This window comes from Lissotriton helveticus, chromosome 3_1, assembly GCF_964261635.1.
Source record: "Lissotriton helveticus chromosome 3_1, aLisHel1.1, whole genome shotgun sequence".
Lineage (NCBI taxonomy): Eukaryota > Metazoa > Chordata > Amphibia > Caudata > Salamandridae > Lissotriton > Lissotriton helveticus.
The window spans coordinates 798,509,757-798,529,561 of record NC_136061.1 but is presented as its reverse complement, the minus strand read 5'-3'; the positions used below and the strand labels follow the sequence as shown (position 1 = coordinate 798,529,561).

General features: G+C 46.8%; 1 protein-coding gene across 2 annotated transcripts in view; it reads left to right on the top strand.

Annotated features, from left to right (window-relative positions):
• Positions 1-19,805, top strand: part of PIK3C2A (phosphatidylinositol-4-phosphate 3-kinase catalytic subunit type 2 alpha) — a 1,158,716-nt gene that overhangs the window by 942,257 nt on the left and 196,654 nt on the right. For both annotated transcript variants that reach the window (XM_078681042.1, XM_078681043.1), the window contains one exon: positions 6,478-6,587. In XM_078681042.1, the coding sequence (XP_078537168.1) occupies positions 6,478-6,587 (110 nt within the window). The remainder of the gene's footprint in view (positions 1-6,477; positions 6,588-19,805) is intronic.

Below are 19,805 nucleotides of genomic sequence, written 5' to 3'. Positions count from 1 at the left end.
ACTCTCGGCTCGGTCTACATCTTGTAATAGTACTTTCCTCACACCTACATGTTTGCTGATGCAGAGCCCCCGAATCACTACTTTAAAAGCATCCCATTCTATCGCTCTTGTGGAGGCTGTACCAGCATTTTCAGTGAAGTAATGTGTTATTCCCTCAGCTACTGCCCTTTGGAAAAGCAGATCATCTAAAGTTTCAGGTCTCAGTCGCCATGTGGGGATGGCAGACGCATCCGCCACCCAAAGCATAGTAAACAGCAGGGAGTTGTGATCCGATAGTGTTCTGGCCATGTATTCCGTGTGCACTATGAAGGGTACTATTCCTTTGGAGCATAAAACTGCATCTAAGCGAACATGCAAATCGTGCATCACAGAGAAGTATGAGTAGTCTCGGTCATATGGGTGGTGTGTGCGCCATATGTCTACTAGGTTCCATCGATTCTGCCAGTCCAGTCTATATTTAGCTAACCTATGTACAGGGAAGTCCGCCAGAGGGGGGTGTGACCTGTCTCTTGATACCTCCGCTATGGAGTTGAAATCCCCTCCCAGCACTACAGAGCCAGTAAGGTAATGTGCCAACGTGCCAGTTAGTTGCTCAAGAAAGCGCGCTTGGTCAATATTCGGTGCATAGATGCTACAAAGAGCTATATCCCTACCATGGAGTCTCCCTTCTATCGCCACAAACCTGCCTTTAGGATCTATTGTTTGTCATGTTACCTGAAAAGGAACCCCAGCTCTAATCCATATCGTTGCTCCCCGTGCGAACGCAGAATATGCAGTTCTAAACACCTGTCCCCTCCATCTTCGCTGTAGAGCTAGTCCCTCTGCCTTAGTGAGGTGCGTTTCCTGAAGTAATGCTATGTGTACTCCTCTTCTAATTAAATACGCATGAATCTTGTGGCGCTGCGTCATAGTGTGAAGGCCCCTCACATTCCAGGTAATACACCGTAGATCAGGTAACGTCCCCATTCTTGCCATACAGTATCCATGTTTTAGTTCGAGCCCCAGCTTGCACACCGGAGGGCTCTGTAACCCATCTGTCCTCCCAACCACCCAACATCCTCTCCACCCCAAGAACAGGACCTAGAACTAATCAGCTAGTCCCCATCCAAACCCCTAGAACAATTAACACACAACTAATCCCATCAGTAGTCACTGAGGGCATGCCTTATGGGCTATGAGGGAGACTCAGTGCCAATGGGCCGCCGCTGATAGTTCGGAATTATCCCGCCCGGACAACCCGGAATTAACTAGATCATACATCCTGCCCCCCCTTGCCCGCCATTGTAGTCTCAGTGAACACCAGTGAGCAGCCCAACAGGTCAAGCTTAAGACATCTCTATTGAGGTGGAGACCTCCCCCTCCCCCCCCCCCCCACTACCCCCACATCACACATCCTCTGAAATTGTTACTTCGTTACATCGGCAGTGTCTACGATCTCTCTCACCACTCCCAGTAGTTCCGCAGCAGTCCCTCAAGACTCGACCATTAATTGTCCAGTATCCCATCTGCTGTCGCTGGCGTGACCGGTGTCATCTTAATGCTGTCCACTTCCGAGGCCTCAGTATCAGAGTGCTCCTTGTCCTTCTCTGAGTCAGTGCTCTCACAGGAGCGCATCTCGTGATCTCCAGAAAGAGCCGATACCGCCTCCAGCACTCCCTGTCGCTCCATCTCTGTTTGTGGCGTTGTGGGCCTTCGCAATCCTCGCCTCCTCTGCCGCATTCTTTGCGATTTGCGCTGCGGGAGCCCCTCCGTGGCACCCTGTGTTCTTCGTCCCTGACCATCTTTCCCAGCTCTATATGATTCTAGCCAGGTCCATGCGCTTTCCGGAGTGTCATAGAAGCTGGTTGAATCGTCTACTATTATTCTTAATTAGGCGGGAAACAACAAAGAATACTGGAGACCCTCTTCTCGCAACTCTCTTTTAATAGATAAGAAGGATGAGCGACGTTGTTGAATCTCAAAAGTGTAGTCTGGGAATAGGTTGACCTTGCTGTTCCCAAAATGATAGGGGCCATCAGTACGCGCCCTCTGGAGCAACCGATCTCTGTCCCGGAAATGCAACAGGCGGGCTACCAGTGGTCTCGGGGGTCGCCCCTGTTGCGGCGGTCTAGCCGGTACTCTGTGCGCTCGTTCTAAGGTGTAGAAAGATGACAGTCCCTCTGGTGCCACTACTGATTTCAACCAGTTCTCAAGATACCGCACCATATCCATCCCTTTGGCTTTTTCGGGCAGACCCACTATTCGGATGTGTTTCCTCCGATTTCTACCTTCCGCATCCTCAGCGCGCCTCTCCAGCGCCGCAATTCGGTCCAAGGCGTTTGTCACTGTGGCTTTTAATGCATTCTGCACCGGTTCCGCCTCTTGGAGCGCTCCTTCCACCAGTTTGACTCGGTCTGCCAGTTTAGAGTGGTCCGCACGCAGGAGTCCCATACCCGTTGCTACATGTGCTATATCTTGTTGAAGTACGGCGCGAGAGTCCGCTATCGCCGCTAGGATTTTGTCAAATTGCTGCTTCATGGTGGGGTCCTGAGGTGTCTCCTGCACATCAGATTCAGATTGGCCGGGAGGCTCGGCATCCAAGAGCTGCTGCGCGCGGTCTTTCTTCCCCTTCAGTTTCCCCATTGGGCCACTCATCGGCGCAGTTCTTATTAATTTTGGTAGTTATCCGAGTCCCACTGAGCTGGCTACAACCTTTGTACTTCGCGCCGGGGGGGAGCGACCTCGCTGTGATCTTTCATTGCATTTGGTGCCCCAGTCCAGCTCCGACGCGCAGGAAGGCACCTCTTCTCCGTCCCTTCCGAGTAATCCGATCCACTCGAGGGCTTCCAGCCGCAGCGCTTCAATAATTCCACAACTGGTCGGCACCGCCTGCAATTGTGCCGCTACGCCGTCAGTCCCTCAGCAGAGTATGTTAATGTTAATGTTAATTGGGCTCTTCTATAGCGCAACGGCTACTCGCAATGGAGTGTCCCGGCGCTTTAGCGAAGAGGGCCTTTATTGGAAAGGAAACATAACTGAAATTAGAAGACTTCACAATTCATAAGTAAAAAGCCAGGTTTTTAATGCCTTTCTAAAGGACGTGAGGCTGGGGGCTTGTCTAAGAGCAAGAGGCAATTTATTCCAAGCGTGTGGGGCCAGGTAGTGGAAGGAGCGCCCCCCTTGTCTAGTTCGTTTGATGGAAGGAACGGACATTAAAAACAAGGAGGCAGAGCGAAGAGCTCTGCTCGGTTTATACAAAACAAGACGCTTTTTAATATACCTGGGACCCAAGTCGTGAAGAGCCTTGTAAGTTAACGTCAAGCTCTTAAACAGCACCCTTTTGGCTATAGGGAGCCAGTGCAATTCCTTCAGCAAATTTGAGGCACTAGCTCTTCTAGGAAGACCATAGATAGCCCGAGCGGCTGAATTTTGCACAACCTGAAGTCTCCTTACTAGATATTTAGGAAGACCTAGATAAAGGACGTTAACATAATCCATGCGAGACCCTACCAATGCTTGGACGATAACCCTGCGATGGTTCACGGAAATCAAAGGGAGGAATTTCCTGAGCATCCTCAGGATACCGAAGCATTTCCCAGCAAGACAGGCTATTTGGGGTCCGAAAGTCAGCTCGTTGTCGACAATAATGCCAAGATTTTTAGCCTTGGTACTAGCATTGGCAGGGGGAAAAAGGTCCTGGGGCCACCAACTTTTCCAGTTTGGTTCAGAGACACACCCAAAAAAAAGCAGCTCCGATTTGTCGGAGTTGCATTTCAGGCCGTGTCTCTTGAACCAATCAAAGACTGCTTCTAAGCAGCCTCTGATACGTGTCCCATCAAACATCTCATTCTTGTTCTGAGTGAACAAGAGCTGGGTGTCATCAGCGTAAGCCACGATCTGAGCGCCAAACGACTCCGCAACCTCTGCAAGGGGGGCCATAAAGATGTTGAAAAGCAGGGGACTAAGAATAGACCCCTGAGGGACCCCCACTTCCAGGGCTGACATAGCTGCGGAGTGAGGTGGCGCCCAGATCGTTTGCCGACGGCTGGCTAGAAATGACTTAAGCCAGTTCCACACCGTCCCCCTAAGACCACAATCCCAGAGTCGAATTAGGAGGGTATCATGGGGGACGGTGTCAAACGCCGCCGACAAATCTAACATAACCAACACAGCCTTGCCTCCCGAGTCTAAGACCTCTCTGATGGCGGTGGTGACTTCCAGCAATGCGGTCTCTGTGCTGTAATTCGCACGAAACCCAGATTGCGTACTGTGCAGCAAGTTGTTTTTCTCGATGAAATCCGAGATAGATCGGTGCACATGTCTTTCCGCCACCTTCGCCAGAGCGGGGAGGAGAGAAATAGGCCTATAGTTGGCGTGTATGATGGGATCGAGAGTTGGTTTTTTAATTAATGGAAGAATAAGAGCACTCTTCCAGGCCTGTGGGACAATGCCAGAAGACAGTGAGGAATTCAGAATGGAGTTTATGGGACCATTTAGCGCAAAGGCTATTTTGTTAAGACAAGAGACCGGGCAAGGATCTAGAGGGGAGCCCGATTTCAAGCCAGTCAAGTAGTCTAATGAAGCGGCAGGGCTTAACTGCGGAAATTCCCCAAGAATGGGGTTAACAGAAAGAAGAGCGTCAGGGTCAACAACCCGAGACTGTTTAGCGTAAATGGCAAGGTCGGCTTGAATGCTAGTTATTTTATCAACAAAATAATGTGCCAGCTCATCTAGCCAAGACTTAGAATGACCCTGAACAGAAATGGCCAAGGATGGCGAAGTAAAGTCTCTAACAATTTAAAAAATCTCCTTACAAGAATTGTCCGAATCATCTATCCGACGTTCGAAATAAGATTTTTTTTCACTCCAAATCATTTTATGATAGGATCTTGTCAAATCTTTAAATTTTACTCTCTCACAAGGATGGTAGTCTTTTCTCCAAATTCTTTCTGCTCTCTTACAATTTTGGCGAGCTTCTTTAAGCTTAGATGAGAACCAAGGAGCAGAAGCACGTTTATTTCCAGGTTTGACAGCTTTCTCGGGCACGAGATCCGCCAGTGTGGTTGTGAGCCATTCCGTATAAATGGATAGGTCAGTTTCCACATTACCGGACATGTACATGTACCAGGCGACAAGGCTCTAGCCCCTAGTGGTCCAATCATACATCAGCTCACCTCATCCGTCAAAACTCAGTCCAGACCTCAGCAGCCCCTGTTCAAAGCGTTATTATCAGCAGCCGTGGCATGCAATCATCTCCTGGTGCTCCAGCAAATACCAACTCCTCTGGTTCCGAAGGGTTCTTCTTAGCTCGGAGAGCCGGGGGTTCAGTGCAGTTCCTGATTCCAAGGCCTTCCCCCAGCCGCTCACAACACCAGGCCTCGGTACTCTCTAGATCCACTCCCCTGCTACAGCCTCTCAGGCGCTAGATCCCGCTGTTAATCTCCGTGCCATGTAATATCTCCTAACAGGGCCAGCACAATCACACACCCCCCGCTCCAGCTCGCAGATCGCAGTGAACCCAGGTACCCGTGCCCGCTTCCTCAGCCCGCGGTCCCAGGTCCCACTACGTCCCACTCACCAGTGCGGGTCCGGGCGCTTCTGCTGCTTGCTGTCCGATCGCGCCCTCTGTTCCGGTGTATCGCGTCCCTTCTTCTGTCCCCGATGGCCGCTGCAGTCGACGTCGCGCTCCTCCCCCGGCGCCAATCGATGCAGCGCGGGCCGTTCACCCGTTCTGCTCCTCTTCTCATCTCTCAGAGCGGTGGGGGAGGGCGGGGGTTCCCCTCTGTTCTAATCATCCGCTCCCCCGTGGTCCTAGCGCCAATATAGGGAGGCAACAGTTCACACCAGCGTCCCCCCTGCGGTCTCCAGTGACCCCTTGGGCTCCAGCCCTCTCGGTGTGTCCCCTCACGTTCCCCCTCCGCCTGTGGCCCCAGGCACCAGTCGACGCAGCCCTGGCTGTTCACCTGATCTGCTCCTCTCTGTAGCACTCAGGCAGCGGGGTGTGGAGGGCGTCTCTGCCTCCCGCCTCTCCGCGCCCCCAGCGTTAATACTTAGAGGCTGCAGCCCCCACCAGCGATCTTCCCGTAGTCCCCGGCTTCCCTCGCTACTCCGCTGCCATTTTGCGTGCTCCCCTCATTACAGCGTCGAGCCAGAAAACACCTTCAAATCACCGCAACCACTCCAGTTTTTAGAGCGGAGCCGCGCCAACACTGGTATTTACTGCTTCACCAACTTTTGAGCGGTGGTGTGGGGGTTTAATGCTGTTTTATTTCAGGATTCATGTGGATCGTTGGCGGAGCTCTTCGCTCACACGGCTGCTGCCTTCGGCTTCCAAGCCATGCCCCCCTAACTTTCCCTTTTTATATATAATAAAACAAAAAGAATTCGAAGTATTTCTTAAATCTTCGTTGAAATAAATACACATTTTACCTGCTTACTTACTACCTTATATTTTCTTTAGAGACACATTTTACTTTGTCATTATTTATTTTTAAACAGATGATGTCATCTGGTTTACCTGAACTTTCTGGAATTCAGGACTTGAAGTATGTCCAAGATGCTCTCCAACCACAAACATCAGATATTGAAGCTACCATATTTTTCACCAGGTAAAAATTAGAATGCAATGTATTTAATTATCACAATTGTTATTTCTGTACAGGACCCCAGCGATTGCTAAAGTTAGATCATTCTATTGAACATTTGTATTTGAAAATTCCTTCTTGTTATGGAAAAAGTTGTAGGTGCTTGGATTTAAAAAAACGAAAATGTTTATAGTTTGGTGCCAAACAGCTCCCATGTCCTCACCTTCAAACGAATTCTCAACCACACAGTGAATTTGTGACTCTGACTATAGGTTAGTAAAGGAAGAAATCATCTGACTCTTCGTTTGCAGACTCATCTTGTCTGGGGAGTTTTCAAGAACTTGGGTCACTGAATACAAAGACAGCGCTTTTGAGAATCAGAAAGAGGATTACAATCCTCTTTCAGAAAAGTTATATTTTATTACTTCATAGCTTGGTATCTAGTGTGAGAAGACTTTCGTATGATAATAGTATAAAAGATGCAAGTCAAGCTTAATTGCATGTGAACATGACTGAATTTGCCATACATTAGAGAATGTGTGTAAAGGCATAGATCCTAAAACCTGATTAACTGTTTTCATGAAAATGCTAAGAAATGTTTTTGATCACCGTGTTTTCAGGAAAAGTAACATTAGCTTTCTAGCTTCCATATACTTCTGCAAAGGGACTTTTTTTGTACATTTTTCTAGCAAAGCAGGAGCTGAGCAAGAGGCCCCACTTTACTCCTTAAGACACAGGGAGGGGCAGGTTTAACACTTGGACTGGTAGCTGAGGTGAGATGCTCTAGGACTAAATTCTGACTACTTACCTCATCCAGCATAAGGTATGCTGGGAAACTATAAAAGACTTAGCAAAATAAAGCTTAGTGAATTAATACAGCTGTTTATGTTGGATGGCTATAGCTCTGATTGACACTTTGGGTAGCGAACAGTCTAGCGGGTTAAGTATGTGTGATGAAATATGTTTGGGTTATTTTGAACCTTTGCCATATTTTGCATATTATCTGCTGAGTTGTTTAAAATCTTGATCTTTGTAATACATTAGTTTTGTAGACAAGTATTGCATAATAACCATATGACTGTAAAATAGCAATCTTTGTGTATGAATAAGAGTTCAGGTGCAAGGGCTGGGTGCTACTTCATCATCACCTGTGGATAAGAGGTTTTCTGACAGAATAGTCTGACACGCAAAGTTTTCTGTCTGCCAGTATAACTCACTAAAGGAGGTATGAGCGAAACATACTAGTTCTCATTGTCTCTGGAAAGGGTAAACTATATTGGGTGAACACAACAGTGAAATCTTGTTCGGCTGCATTGTCAATTTTTATTACTATTCCAGTCCCCTTGAAAAAGCTGAGGCACTAAAGACCTTGTATTAAATTGATCCGTGATGAGAAAAGAGGCTAAACAAGCATTTACAATGCAATGGTCTCGGCATTGTTAAAGTTAGAGCTATTGGCATTGTTCATGACATTATTTTTATTTGTTTTTGTTTTTAAAACATAAATAAATGGCATTGTCATTTACAATGCCAATAGCTTAATCGCTCGCAAATGCGAGACCTATTGCTTTTGCACCCACACAGAGCCACCCACACAAAGCCACCCACACACACATACAGAGCCACCCACACAGAGTCATACACACAGAGCCACCCACACAGAGCCACCCACACACACAGAGCCACCTACACACACACACACACACACACAGCCACACACACAAGGCACGAAAAGCAGCACAATCGGGCAGAAGGCAAGAAAAACGGCACAATCAGGGGGCAGAAGGCAAGAAAAACGGCACAATCAGGGGAACAGAGGCAAGAAAAACGGCACAATCAGGGGGCAGAAGGCAGGAAAAGCAGCACAATCAGGGGGCAGAAGGCAAGAAAAGACTGGTGTCTGATTAAAATGTATACATACAAAATGAATGTCAAACTGTGAAGACGTTATGTACTTTTAAGATAGAAACAAATGCAATACAGTTAAGCACTCACCGGAAGGCGGAATGATGCACAAAACAACCAACTGCACGAGGTATAAAAATAGCACTTCACTGGGTGAATCCAAAGCCAATCTATCTAAATAGTACGTAATTGTTTACAATCTGTTGCTGACAGTTGCGCTGTGCACCCACCCAATCGACAACGAAAGACAAATGAAAAATATAAAGTCATGGACTGGCATAAATGTGGGAAGCTGGCAAGTGCTGTGCACTTAAGATCACATGATCTGTAAGAGGTGCCCCAAGCGTATTCACAGTCAAGCAAAAGCTTCTCCTAAAAAACAAAACACACTGGCAGCTACATCAAAAACAAAATCAGGCAGGGCCGCCAGAGAGAAGCAGTTGTATGCAAGACATGCTGATTATCCAACAGAGGCAGGCATGCATAATCAGCATTCAGGCCACAACTGGCATGGCAGAATCTGCCTAGAGATAAACACCGAACCACCTCTTCGGCAAGCCCCACCACATCCATGTGTATGTGGAAGGCTCTGCAAGAACTCTAGATACGCCATGATCCCTCGGGGGTAAGGCAAGGACTTTAACTAATTATCTGCTTCCCTGGCGGAAAACAATGAGCTGCGCATACGGGAGGGGTGCCCCCCTGCTCACAGCTGAATGTAAAAGTTCAATTGCGTTTAACAAAATGGGCACCCTTGTGACTGACAACAAACCTCAGGGGCGGTACGGGCAGACCAAAGTCAGGTGGGAGACCCAGAAAAAAAAGCCAGGGGCTGTCTTTTTTTCACTCCACTCACCCCTTCCCCACTTGCCAGCCACTCGCCATCGAGAGGTGACCATTGCAGCGTTCCCACACCAGGCCCCCTCACTCACCAGCGGCCGCTCGCTCCTTGGAGGAAAGGACGGCTGCTTTTGTCGGCAGCCCCGGCAGGGGGTGACGGCCTCTGCTTCGGTCTCCCGGTGTCCAAATAAATAAACAAACAGCCAGTCAAGTACGGCGAGGGGGTGGGGACCTGGTAGTGAAAGGGTGGGAGGAAAGAACAAGCATGCTGCCTTCCGTGAAGCCGGCCAGGAAGAGAGCAGTTATCGGCGCGCGGCGGAGACGCTGGCGCCGTGAGCATGCACGCGACCAAATCCGCGCGTGGCCAGTTCTTGTTGCTCCCTCTCCCATTGAGAATGCTGGGCGCGTGCACAGCTCTTGTCTCGTTTGTCGGCAGAAACCATTGCTATAGTTCTCTGCCGAGAAAGCGCTTCGGGCGTCTCTAGGCCGAGACCTAAAAAGGACAGTGTGGCCCCTGAAGATGTATTGGGCATTTACCAGTGCAGAAGAGAACTATCTTGCGATGGGTCGTCTTCTGCATCAAAATCTGCTACGCTGTGTTAAAAAAGCCACATCCTGAAAAAGACTCATTTAACGCAGAGCTAACCACGGCATTGCAGCGTGAAGTTCCAGTGCTCGACTTTTATCAGGCATCAATGTGGGCATCCCTGCACATGTTTACCAAAGACTACTGCCTAGGCAGTCAAGATCCGAAGGGACAGCCTTATTTGCCGCTCTGTACTGCAGGTCTAAACTTGTCCCCAGTCCCTACTTTGGGGATAGTATTGCTTGGGTATCTATTCAAAGGTAAGGAATCTGTGTCTAGATGGCTCTGTCGGATGGACAAGTTACTTACCTTTGGTAACGCCTTATCTGGCAGAGACTATATCTAACCGCAGATTCCTTACTGACCCACCCATCCTCCCTGCAATGTGGACAGGTTTCTAGGGTCAGGGCTGAACATCTTTCATGGCCCTAGTTGTTCAGAAACACACCAATGTAAGTGCACTTCATGGCTCTGCTCTTCTGGCTTGGAAAGTTGTGAACAGTAACTGATGGCAGCAAGCCGAGGTGGTGCCTCTGTAGCTGACACGAACGGCACAACATCGAAGACTGCACCAACGATGTCGCGTGGAGTCGACCAACGCCACCTACCAGCGTGCAAGGGTATTGCTCGAAGAAAAATCTCCTGGATCCAGTCTGATGCCTAGGAAATTCAAAGGTCAGGAATCTGCTGCCAGATCATGTTTCTACCAAATAAGAAGTTACTGAAGGTAAGTAACATGTCCATTAGGGGCCTAAGCACCTCTGTAAAATGGTCTAGAATTTAGTACCTATTGGAACAACAGCCATTTTGTTACTTCAAGAAACAGATATAAAAATAGGGGAATCTGAAATGTACCTTCAGGTACTACCCAATTCAAATGGACACTACTGTATTGACCAAAACGTGCAGTGTTGCAATTTTGATGCTGAGCTGGCTGGGAAAGTGACCCTTGAGGCCATAGCAGGTAAATCTGGCAGATATGTATTTGCTATAGGAAGAATAAGCTCAGAAATATTAGCATAGCAGCTCTTTCTTATGGACTCTTCAAACCACAGATTCCTCACATTATTAATTTCCCCAAGTGGCATACTAGAGTTGGAAGATTTCCATCAGTTGCTCCTGTGTGCTCACAAATGACATATTCAGACTCCACGGCGGCATTGCACTACCCCAGGAAGTGACCACATGGAGCAGTATATATGCGTGCCTAACCTGTTTACTGGTGTATTCCTTCCTTGCCTCACCTTTTGATGCAGATCAAGAGCTCCACTCTCATAACTTTCCTTGGTCTTTTACAGAGTCCAGAATTGGTGTCTTCGTGACAGTGTGCTAAAACAAATGGCTCACCTTAAGACCACAGGACTCAAGCCATGAATGCAGGATGCTGATGTCGGTAACAGATCTGTGTAATGTCTGCCTATGGTATCTTAGGCCTTTCCATGATTCAAAGTCCTGCAACAAATGGTCCATGATGCACCCAAAGGCATCATCAAGTTGGATATGTACTGTGATAAGCCAAGCACAAGAAACTTTGTAGGTCACGTCCCAAACACAGATTTACTCCAGATGCAAGTCGCTGGGCAACTCCCAGTCCAGGTGCTAATCTTGTGCCAAGTTACCATCTTAGGTTAGTCAAAGGTCAAGAACAAGTCCTATCATAAAGACAAGATGTCCAAGAGGTACTCTTCTCAATCCCCTGACTCCTGCCCTAGGAAGAAGTTGTGCAGTCGTCACTCGCCCATTACCATCCAACTTGGGTGTCTATCCCCAAGGTGGACCCGACGCTTCCCGAGTTCCCGGGGCGTTGTCGACCCCACAGCAAGTAAAAGCCATCGAGGAGGCCATGCTGCAACTGTTTCTTTCCCTCTGGAGCTCCTTTGGGCTATTTGGTGCCTCAGGGGTACCCGGTTGGATTGGGGCCTCCTAATGTGCTGGCTTCCTCCAGAGCCAATGTCGGCCTATGCTCAGCCGATGACTCATTATGAGGTAACTAAAGTACAGCCCATCTCTTGGAATGATTCCCAGGCATTTGTACCTTGATGCCAGTACTATTGAAGGGTGGAGACCTAATTTGGATGGATTTGAATGCCATCCAGGGCCTCCAAAACATTTCACATAGCAATAGGGGAGAGGATGTGGCCTTACGGCTAGAGCAGTCGACCTGGAAGCTGTGGAACCGAGTTGGAGTCTCGGCAACAACGCTCAACATCCTCTGATTCTGGGCAAATAACTTTATCTCCCCGTGCCTAACAAAAATGAATGTTTCCATCTGTAACAAAACTGGTGCTCATGTAAAGCGTTATGATACCTGATATCTTCGGGTCGAGTTTGTGCAATATAAAACTCTACATATAGCTCCCTTTGTGTGTCTCTCAAACCTTAACCGCTACATTTTGCTTCAGTGTGCAAGAGATGCCACCCCCAACAACAGTGTTTTAAGCCTTATAGGGGTTTGTTACAGCAAATGACAGTGATAGGTCCTTACCAGGTATGCCTGTGGTGTCTGGGGCCGACTCCAAGGCCTGCAATGATTGCATGATGGCCATCGGGGACAGTGAAGTGAAGCTTTACATTGCCAAGCATAAAAAGGCTCCTCTCTGGTATCGCTCCAAGTCATGGTCCAGGTCCAGAGTTCGATCCTTGTCCTTTTCCCATTTCTGGATTTGACAAAGACTCTACAGCCCGCTCTTCATCGCGGTCAAAATCGTCAGGTAAATATAAGAAATTATAGCCTACTCTCATTCGCCTTTGCATTTGCAGGGGCAGAGCCACACCTCTCTATATTGCTCTTGAAGTTGGTCAACTTTGAAGCCAATCCTGCAACGGATTCCGGCACAACCACAATTACCGGAACCAACAGCCATGCCACATCAGTTCGAAGAGTTTCACACAGCCATGCTTGGGCTCTGGAATCCTTACGGACTCCCTGCCATCTTGAATCCTGCAGACAGGTTCATTAGTTGAACCCTTTGATCCTATCCCACCTCCGGTTCCAGTCCACACCCAGCTTCCGGCACCACAACCTACTCCAGCCCCATGCACCATAAGAGGAGGTCACAATAGTTATCTTTAAAAACCGGTCCGACCTCGATCGAAATTATGCCTAGGGCACGATTGCCCCCGCTTTATTTACCACCTCCACAAGGGAGAACACAAACTCTACATTCCCTTTTTGGAAATGACTCAGACAATTACTATGACCCAGGCATGAGTTTGCTCAACCCTAGTAGGAGGATAATTGGTATGAGGACTTGCAGGAGACCAGTGGTCTCAATACCTCCCTTGAAATGGATCTCTGACAGTTTGCAATTATTAATTAAGCTATGTTTCTGTTAAGAACAAGTGATGTAAGTTCCTATTTAAAATCGTGTCAGTGACCTTATTACAATGTTTAGCTGCAACTCTACATTTAGGTGGAAATTAACATTCGTTCATGGGTATGTAGTTTAAAAAGATCTAGATGAAGATATTGTACTTAAGACAATTCACCGTCTTAGTAGTTTTGAGGTGTGTGAGCAGAAATGATGGGTATGTATGGGAAACTGTTAGACTTTGTGCACTCATCTTGGTACCTGTATTAACTAGTTTTAGAAGCACCAGTTGATACTTTTAGCCTCTGTTATTTATGTATGTATTTATTTATGGTTTAGGAACCATACAATGCTCTTACAGTATTATTTTATTCTACTCTTTCTACTGTATGCATTATATTTTACAACCAATTTTACGATTGTAGCAGTTTATTTCTTATGCTTGAGAAAGAAGACTGTTCAATAAATCCTTTTATTGAAAACGCCCGTCTATCTATTTTCTGTGCACCTCTGGTGAAATGAAGCATGCACGATTGACTGAGTAAAATGTCTATCTATTGTTTCCACGACTCTGAAGATCAGTTTTATGTTGGGGAAACAAAGTTACATAAACAAAATGGAATCCACTCTAGTGGTGGTAGTGATCCCTACAATGGTGGGGAGCACACAGTGTTGTTTTGAATACCCCTCACACACCAACAGGCCCCTTGGTGTCATGCTTCATCATCGGGGCCTTCGCACCCCTCTACGGGATGCGGCGTGCTGCGACTCACGATTACGTAGGAGCACTGAGAGTGAACTATGTGTTGGTGTGTGTAAGAGGAAAATGAGTGAGTGGTGAGGTGAAAAAGTGATAGTTAAAAGATACCTGGCTCGTAGGAGAAAAAATAATAAAAGTTTTTATTAGGCCCTCGGCTGGTTATCATTAAAAGGGTGCAGGGTGAGGTTATCTGTTATATGTTACGGAACAGCAACCTCAGAAGTGCGTCGACATGTTTCGGAGTGTAGGAACTCCTTCTTCAGGAAGAGGATATGCACAACTGTCCTCACCTTACTCACATGTGGTGTACATGTAAAAGTGTACTCTACAAAAATTGGAAAAGGTGGAATGTACCTATTGGTGTTATTTAGCGAATAAGGTCTGTTGCGCCCAATTGGCGTTAATGGTACAGAGCCTGTGGGATAAACAAAAACATTGTAAATGATACCATCACAGTCGATGATCAAGAAAAACCTATTCCGTTCATAGGAGGGTGGTGCTGAACCAAAAATAAAGGTCCAAAAAACCTGTAAAGAAAAAGGGACAAGGACACACATGTAGACAAAGACACACACTGGTGGAAAAAACGCCATCATTCTCCCCAGGTTGGAATTCTGGAGGAAAAAGACATATACACAAATATTGCTTACTTATGGACAAAGGCTAGCTGGCCTCATGAGCCAAAGCGTGGTTTTGGGGGTTCTTTCTTCCTGCTCAATGTAGCACCGGATTCTGCAAGACCTGGTGGGCTGCCTTCCCCTCAACGCGGCTCCGACGATGTGTTGAGTCGTACTGAACAGCCTCCTTAAATATTGCCAAAACAGCTTCAATCAGGGTTTAATTGGAAACGGAACTATGCCCAAAGAAGGACTTATCCCTTGAGAAGGGTGTCCGGTATTGCGCGCTGAACGAGGGCGTGTCATTCTGCAAACGGCGCATGCGCGTGTAGAAAGCGGTTCTAAATTCTGGTCTCTGCTATCAAATGCGCATGCGCGAAATACACTAATTACCCGCGCATATGCGGTGAAACTCTGAGAGCTGATAGAAACACACACAGAGGTCTTGGTAATAGATCGCCAAAGGTGGTTGGACAGGGATCAGGCAATCCTGACTACACACAGTGTATATACGCTGATTGCGCCTGTCGAGTGGCTCGTGATTTGTCAAATGGCATGGTAGGAGTTTTTGTGGAATACCACAGAATGAGAAAATGTAATTAATTTCCACAGAATATGAGAAAAATAAGAAAGATAAAATGATTTTTCAACGAAATGCAGACTTTGGAAAGTGTGTTTTTCAGAGAGGAGCTCAGTTATCAATGCAATTGGCTCCATGGAATGGAGTCATTGAGTCCAGTGGTGTCCGTGCCCAGACGGAACACCCATCTCTGCTCCTTCTCAAATAAACCAGCATCGGTTGGTAGCTGTTCAATTACTGTCCAATGTAGTTCGTTTACACAATGTTGTGCCTCCAAAAAATGTGCTGCCATTTTTGTTGTTGATTTTTTACATCTTATGTTGCTCTTGTGCTCATTTATTCTGATCTTCACAGCTCGTGTGGTCATGCCTACATACTCCTTTTTGCATGGGCACGTAATGAGGTAAATTACGTTCCTACTGTTGCAGTTTGTGAACGCTCGTTGTTCCCATTTAGTGCCATTCATGAAAGTAAGGGTCAGACTTTTTTGAGTTAGATGGCAATTGTTACAGTTCCCACATGGATGGTGTCCTCGTAACCCCTGTATCCTGGTTTGTTGGATCCCTGGGGTTGGAGGTCTCGTGTGTACAAGGATGTCTTTGAGGTTCTTGCCCCTCTTGTGGGCAAACAAAGAATAATAATAATAATAATAATCATTTATTAAGCGCCTGGCTGCACAAAACTGTGTGTCCCCGCGCTGACTGCAAGTTCAACCCATCCAGAGGCCAGAGAACAGGTAGAGGAGCTAAGCTGTGGGAAATAGATGCGTTTTGAGTTTGGCTCTGAACCTGGTTTCCGATGGCTCCATCCGGAGCTGTGTCGGTAAGGCATTCCAAAGCTTGGTGGCTAAATAGCGGAAGGATTTTCCTCCCATTTCAGCTTTAGTGATGCGAGGGATTTTAAATAGCATCATGCCTGCTGATCTGAGGTCTCTGACCGGCCTATGGATGGTAAGAAGGCCTCTCAGATAGCTGGGACCTTTATTTTGGGCAATGCGATGTGCATAGCAGAGAGTTTTGAATATGATCCTCTCTTTAATGGGTAGCCAGTGAAGCTTGGCAAGTGCATTTTTAGTGGATGCTCTCCTAGGGAGACCAAGCACCAGTCGTGCAGCAGAGTTTTGAATGCACTGTAACTGGTGTAGGCTCTTTTGATTAAGACCAAGTAGGAGAGCATTGCCATAGTCCAAATGAGGGGATATTAAGGCATGGACTATGGTCTTTCTTGCTTCGGTTGGAAGAAGGTCTAGTACTTTACGCAGTACTTTTAAAGTACTGTAGCATTTGCCTGTTACTTTGTTTACCTGAGTTCTGCCTGAGAGATCGGTGTCAAGCATGACTCCGAGATTCTTCACTTTTTCTACAGGCATGGGCACTTCTCCCAACTCACTAGGCCACCATGCTTGCGACCAGACTGAGGTCTCCTTCCCAACTATTAGTACCTCTGTTTTATCTCCGTTTAAACGGAGGCAGTTGGCGTTCATCCATGTCGCTATTTTTAACATGCAGTTAGAGAAGTTGGAAGCTAGGTCTCTACTGTCTGGCGTTATTTTGAACACCAACTGGGTATCGTCAGCATAGCTGACAATGCCCACCCCAAATTCCTCCGCGATGTATGCCAGGGGTTCCATGTAGATGTTAAATAAGGTAGGGCTCAAACTAGAGCCCTGTGGAACCCCGTGGCTAACATCGCGAGGAGAAGATTTGAAGGGTGGGCAGTGAAGTTGGAAGGTTCTTTCAGTGAGGTATGACTGAAACCAGGTGAGGGCAGAATCTTTTATTCCTATGTCTGAGAGCCGAGACAGCAGCGTTGAGTGCAGCACGGTGTCGAACGCTGCACTTAGGTCCAATAGGACCAACGCTGCTGTCTCTCCCTCATCCACCAATTTCCGAATCAGTTCGGTGGAATATAGAACGGCTGATTCCGTACAAAGGTTTTTCTAAATCCAGGGTGCCACTCGTCAGAATGCGCCAGTGTTTATTCACCAGTTTGGAGACTTGGTTAGAGACTGAACTGTATGTTGTGACGCAAACTGTTCTGTTAGTTGTGTCTTCTCTGGGAGGTCTGTCCTCAAGAAGAGTCTCTCGGTTGTTATTACGTGCCCTTTTCATTGCACTTTTGATAACTTTATCTGGATATCGTCTCTGTTTCAGTTTTTTGCTCAGATCTTGGGCCTGGGATTTATACCTAGCTACGTCGCTACAGTTGCGACGTAGGCGTAGGAACTGTCCGTATGGCAGATTTTCTCTCAGGTGACGTGGGTGGAAACTGTCAAACCTGAGAAGACAGTTCCTCGCCGTTGGTTTGAAATGAGTCTCTGTTAGTAGAAACCCCGCCTCATAGTAAATGTTCAAATCCAAGAAAACCATTGACTCACTGGACATTTGGTGGGTGAACTTGAGAAAAAGGTTTTGTGTGTTCAGCCAGTTCATAAAATCTGTGATTGATTGGCTGTCCCCCTCCCAGATCACCAGGATGTCATCTATGTAACGTCGCCAGGTGCGAATTCTTCCCCTGAAAGGGTTACTAGGATGGAGAATCTTGGTGGACTCAAGATGGTGTACGTACAATCCCGCCAGGCTCGGCGCAAAAGTACTCCCCATACTTGTTCCATGGCGTTGCAGATACAGAGTGCTTTCATACTCAAAAAAGTTTTTGGTCAATGCTAAGGAAATACATTCCATTACCACTCCTCGGGGTGTTTGGTATCTCCATGGGTCGGAATGTAACACCTCCTCGATGATCAGGAGGGTTTCATCATGTGGAAGGCTGGTGTAGAGACTTTCTACGTCAAGGCTTAGCAACATCTGTGAGTCTGGGTCAAATGGGTGATTCTGTAGTAATTGAAGGACCGCTTTTGTGTCCCTCAGGTATGTGTCTGTTGCCTGCACCAAGGGTCTCAAAAAGGCGTCGGCGAATTTAGATAATCGTTCTAATATTGATGAAATGCCGGACACAATTGGACGGCCAGGTGGATTTTCCAAACACTTATGAACCTTAGCTATAGTGTAGAAATAAGGGGTACGAGGGTTTTTTTGAATTTGAAATTCTGACTCCTTCTTTGTAAGCCAATTGTGCGCCAAGGCTTCCTCAATCATTGCCCCTATCTGTACACGTAAGGATTCAGTGGGGTCATCTAAGAGGACCTGGTAGTTCCTCCTATCAGGGGATAAGTCCTTCTTTGGGCATAGTTCCGTTTCCAATTACACCCTGATTGAAGCGGTTTTGGCAATATTTAAGGAGGCTGTTCAGTACGACTCGACACATCGTCGGAGCCGCGTTGAGGGGAAGGCAGCCCACCAGGTCTTGCAGAATCCGTTGCTACATTGAGCAGGAAGAAAGAACCCCCAAAACCACGCTTTGGCTCATGAGGCCAGCTAGCCTTTGTCCATAAGTAAGCAATATTTGTGTATATGTCTTTTTCCTCCAGAATTCCAACCTGGGGGAGAATGATGGCGTTTTTTCCACCAGTGTGTGTCTTTGTCTACATGTGTGTCCTTGTCCCTTTTTCTTTACAGGTTTTTTGGACCTTTATTTGGGCGCAACAGACCTTATTCGCTAAATAACACCAATAGGTACATTCCACCTTTTCCAATTTTTGTAGAGTACACTTTTACATCTACACCACATGTGAGTAAGGTGAGGACTGTTGTGCATATCCTCGTCCTGAAGAAGGAGTTCCTACACTCCGAAACATGTCGACGCATTTCTGAGGTTGCTGTTCCTTAACATATAACAGATAACCTCACCCTGCACCCTTTTAATGATACCAGCTGAGGGCCTAATAAAAACTTTTTATTATTTTTTCTCCTACGAGCCAGGTATCTTTTAACTATCACTTTTTCACCTCACCACTCACTCATTTTCCTCTTACACACACCAACACATAGTTCACTCTCAGTGCTCCTACGTAATCGTGAGTCGCAGCACGCCGCATCCCGTAGAGGGGTGCGAAGGACCCGATGATTAAGCATGACACCAAGGGGCCTGTTGGTGTGTGAGGGGTATTCAAAACAACACTGTGTGCTCCCCACCATTGTAGGGATCACTACCACCACTAGAGTGGATTCCATTTTGTTTATGTAAATTGCCAGGGGAGACTGAATCCACTTTCTCCTCTCCCTCCCTCCTTTTGTTAGTCTTTTGGGGAAACAAAGTTGTCATGTTTATGCGGTTGTCCGAAACTAATCCCTACTTGTTTATTCGAGAAAGTTTCTAGTGACCTCTGAGCTAGCTGGCACTCACAATTAAGTCCTAGTAGACATTAGTCCGACGTCACATCTATAGGATATATTATTCCAATGCGCAGAGCCTATTGGGAATATAGGAACTACACTACATGATGACATTTGTGTTGTGATCAGACAAGGATTGTGTTCCCCTGCCAGTATAACCTACCTGGTAAGTGTATATATTTTTGATTGGGAGGTGAGGAGGGTGATCGAATTTGATAATACATAACTTTGTTCCTGATGTTTGAAAGCATTTGAAAATGCAAATCACATATTCCTAAAATATCATCTGAAGCATGAACAATTTTACCATTGTTCTAAAAGGAAATTGTCATTTCAGCCTTAATGGAGGCAGACATCATGATTTTTATTGTTAGTGTTTTACAGTTTGTTAGATGCATGTGTTAGTGT